General features: G+C 41.5%; 1 protein-coding gene across 1 annotated transcript in view; it reads left to right on the top strand.

The window, feature by feature from the left end:
- The window catches only part of RPS10 (ribosomal protein S10), an 8,661-nt gene extending 4,729 nt beyond the window's left edge, over window positions 1–3,932 (top strand). Inside the window, exons 3-5 of the mRNA XM_032792639.2 lie at window positions 1,981–2,058; window positions 2,529–2,584; window positions 3,843–3,932. Coding sequence (XP_032648530.1) covers window positions 1,981–2,058; window positions 2,529–2,584; window positions 3,843–3,884 — 176 coding nt within the window. The 3' untranslated portion in view covers window positions 3,885–3,932. The remainder of the gene's footprint in view (window positions 1–1,980; window positions 2,059–2,528; window positions 2,585–3,842) is intronic.
- Window positions 3,933–4,158: the final 226 nt, after the last annotated feature.

Raw genomic sequence — 4,158 nt, 5'->3', positions numbered from 1 at the left:
AGCGCTGCAGGAAGGGAGTTGCAGCGCTGGCTGAGCTCTGTAAGTGTGGACACCTGGTAAGTTGCAGCGCTGTAACCCCCTCACCAGCGCTGCAACTTGCAAGTGTAGCCAAGCCCTAAAAGGCACAATAAGGGAGCTGTGCATTTCTCAATATGCTTGAAACTGTATGTCAGTTTGTGGTGAGCTATCCACCACCAGCCTTCACTGGCACAACAATAAAGCATTGGTGCTTGATGGTGTAGGACAGTGGTTCTCAACCAGGGGTACATGTACCCCCAGGGGTCTTCTAGGAGGTACATTAACTCATCTAGATAGTTGCCTAGTTTTACAACAGGCTACATAAAAAGCACTAGCGAAGTCAGTACAAACTAAAATTTCATACAATGACAATATTTATATCCCAGTTGACTAATTTTATAATTAAATGGTTAAAAATGAGCAAGTAAGCAATTTTTCAGGTGGAGTGTGTTGTGGCACTTCTGTATTTTTATGTCGGATTTTGTAATCAAGTAGTTTTTAAGTGAGGTGAAACATGGGTGTATGCAAGACAAATCAGACTCCTGAAAGGGTACAGTAACATGGAAAGGTTGAGAGCCACTGGTGAAGGAGACATTCATCTTTAAGTACTCACAGTAGGGTTTGCCCAAGGTTTCAAAGGCTGTCAAGTCCCATCAGGCTTCTGTTTGAGCTCTGCCTCTTGCTTCCTTCCCTGGAAGCATCTGGCCCTCTTTTATTTAGTTTAATTTATTTTTGTTACTTTAGATCACCTTTTCTTAAGTTTACTAATTACCTCATTTTTAAGACCTAAGATACTTTTGTTGCCCATGCTTAATCAAATATTTGGGGCTGGAGAGAGAATTCTGTACAGTTGGGATTTTGGGGAAAAGTGTGTGTTTGTCAGGCATAATAAACACACAACCATGATGTGTTCTTTATATCATAACCTTCAATTTTAGCCTTTACTTGAAGCTGGTTTTGCAGTTGGCGTGGCTAGCAGCTCAATGTAGTTGAAAGTGTGTTGTAAATTCAGGATTGGTAAAAACTTAGCAGTATCTGTATTGGTCAGAAACTTGGCAATCAAATAAGTAAAAGCTTTGTTATCTGGCACTTTACCAATTGGAAAGTTCTATAAACCCACATTTCTGATCTTCACTGAAAGTCCGGTCTATGGTCCAGTTGGTGTGGGTCTGGCAAGGCTCCCTACCTGACTCCGAGTGACTCCCTGGAAGTGGCAACATCCCCCTGCTGCTCTTAGGCAGAGGAACAACCACCAGGGGTTTGGAAAGCAGGGCATGGGCTCTGGGAGGGATTGGGGTGTAGGGGGGATGTGGGATGCTGGATCTTGGTGGGGCTCACCTTGGGGGCTCCCTGCAAGCGGCTACATATTTGGATTTGTATTGTTCAAACACTGTTGGTGTGTTTTTTAAGAGTGGTTCTCAACCAGAGGTATGCATACCCCTAGGGGTACGCAAAGGCCTTACAGGGGTTACATCAACTCACTTAGATATTTGCCTAGTTTTTACAGCAGGCTATATAAAAAGCACTAGCAAAGTCAGTATAAACTAAAATTTCATGCAATAACTTGTTTATACTGCTCTATATACTATACACTAAAATGTAAGTACAATATTTATATTTCAGTTTTGTTTTATAATTATATGGTAAAAATGAGGAAATATTTTTGTCTGGTTTTTTGTAAGTAAGTCATTTTTAAGGGAGGTGAAACTTGGGGTATGCAAGACAAATCAGACTCCTGAAAGTTTGAGAGATACTGATCTATAAGACTGTCTAGTAGGGTGGTCATGATAGAGAACTGCATTTAAAATTTAGTTGCCTGCATTTGTGGCCTGATAAGGCCTGAGCATATAATATGTCCCTTTGATCCTTTATCAAAGCCTCCCCACACCATCACACTTGTAGCATAATAGAGGCCTCTTTAGATTGGATTCCTTGGATTGACAATGCTGTTGTGACTCGCAGGTCTGGAAGGTGAACGCCCTGCTCGTCTTACTCGGGGAGAGGCTGATAGAGATACCTACAGACGCAGTACTGCTCCACGTAAGTATCTTATCGAGCACGAGTATGAGTTAATCAGACAGCTTGTCACTTGTGCAGTTTACATTTCTTCTATAAAAATGTCTTCAGTGTTTTAGATGTACAACATGCTAATTTCTGTGGTGAATGTCTGAGGTCTCAAGCCTCCACTTCCCTGGTGATTCTAGGGTCTCTATCAATATGGTCCCACTGCGCTGCAGTTATGCTTACATGGTAAGCTGGGTTGTTGGATTTTTTCCCCATGTGGCGTAATGTTTCCTATTGCCATAACTTGAAACTGCAGTAAAAAAGATAACTTCCACAATGCTATCTGTAGCCTATGGTGTGCGCATCCCAAGGTTTTAAACATTTGATAGTGCTAAAGACAGTTTGTCCTAAATAAGAGTTTCTACTCAAAGCCCAGGCAGTAGATTCTCTCTGTTTTGTAGTTTTCTAGAATAGTCCTTTCTCTCTCTCTCTCTCTCTCTTCCCAGTTGGTGCTGACAAAAAGGCTGAGGCTGGTGCAGGAGCAGCTACTGAATTCCAATTTGTGAGTATCTGCATTTGAGAGAAGGTGGTAGGGAACTTAAAAATAAATAAATAAAAAATTAAAGCTTTAGAAATGCTTTAACTAAAGCTTTACCTGGAAGAGATGAGATATTTTCACAATGCATTCATCACTTATTCACTACCTTAAATGGCTGGCAGTTGCCGTTCCAATGGCATAAGGCACTACCTATCGATGGAGCTCCTTTTGAACCTGCAGTTACACCACTTAAACAACTGTCATATCAGACTTCACATGCTAAACAGCATTGGTTGAGATAATTACTTGGCTAGGCAGCACATGAGTGTTCCTTGAAGGTTTTCTGAGGTGATACTGATCATTTGATCAGTACTGGGTAGAGAGCCCCCAGTGTATGTGTCTGATCTTTCAGGTGAAAGAAAACTACAGAGGCCATGATCATATGTGATTTGATTCTTCTATGGCACAGTTTTTGGAAAAGTGGTAGCTTTGTTTATCTGCCACAATACTCAAGTTGCAATTGGAATTTGTCATGCTAAATTTTCCTTCAGTTTTCAACTTGATCTGTTATCCTCCCCATCTATCTTAAATTTGAAGGTGTACGGTAATTCACTTGTATTAGCACATCAACCTCCATATCCCTTACCTCATCTCAGAAGTGTGATGGAGGCTTAGTATTTGTGAAGCACTGTGGGAGCTCCTGATGAAGGGGTTGCTTTGCACTTTGATAGAGCATTAGTTTAGGCAGACTAGCTTGGAGGTAATACATGAGTGTTTCTCAACTTATTTACCATTGTGGGCTGCATGCACAGTTCTCTGTGTTGTGGGCCACATCCACACAATATATAGACAACCTCTACGGCCCTGAGGGTGTTACATGGGCCGCAGGTTAAGAACCACTGCACTAAAATCACAGTAGAGAGGTGGGTTGAATTCCTAGTCTGTCAGACTTTGGGTCAGCAGGGCTTTGGGCCACACCATAGATTATAAAGCCAGGAGCTGTGTTTTGACAAGCGAGAGTTCCATCTTTCTCTCAGTACACATGGTAACTAACTTGAAAAACAAGTCCTTAAGTCTTTATTCACTGAACTTGATAGGTAAGGCAGGCAAAATGAATGGTTCTCCTTGTGATTCAAGTACAGAATTCCACATCGGGGAAACAATGATTCAGTGCACTTGGAATGTACTTAATATTTGATTTGGTAGCTATGTGCTACTTTCAATTGCTGATATGGCCAAACTTCTAATGCTGTGTGTTTTTGGTTTTTTATTTGTTTTGCAGAGAGGTGGATTCGGTCGTGGACGTGGTCAGCCTCCTCAGTAGAATTCTCTGGTCATGTTTTTGTGTATAATAAAATAGGTGAAAATCTCATTGCTTCCTTGTATCATTTGAATGTGTGGAAGCTAATATGAGAGAGAAGCAAAACAACAACGTATACCACTAAGCCTTCTGGCTCCTGCTATGACAGAGTTGAAGATAATCCTGATTAGAAAATGGGTTATGGGAAGTAGACTAGGTCCTGGGAAATCAGTCTGACTTCACAGCAGTGATGGGAGAGGTGATTGCTGCTGCAGGATTTGGTAGTGAGGCTGATGGT

This window comes from Chelonoidis abingdonii, chromosome 4 (assembly GCF_003597395.2).
Source record: "Chelonoidis abingdonii isolate Lonesome George chromosome 4, CheloAbing_2.0, whole genome shotgun sequence".
NCBI lineage: Eukaryota > Metazoa > Chordata > Testudines > Testudinidae > Chelonoidis > Chelonoidis abingdonii.
Note: the sequence above shows the minus strand (reverse complement) of the source record. Positions and strands in the feature narration are given on the sequence as shown.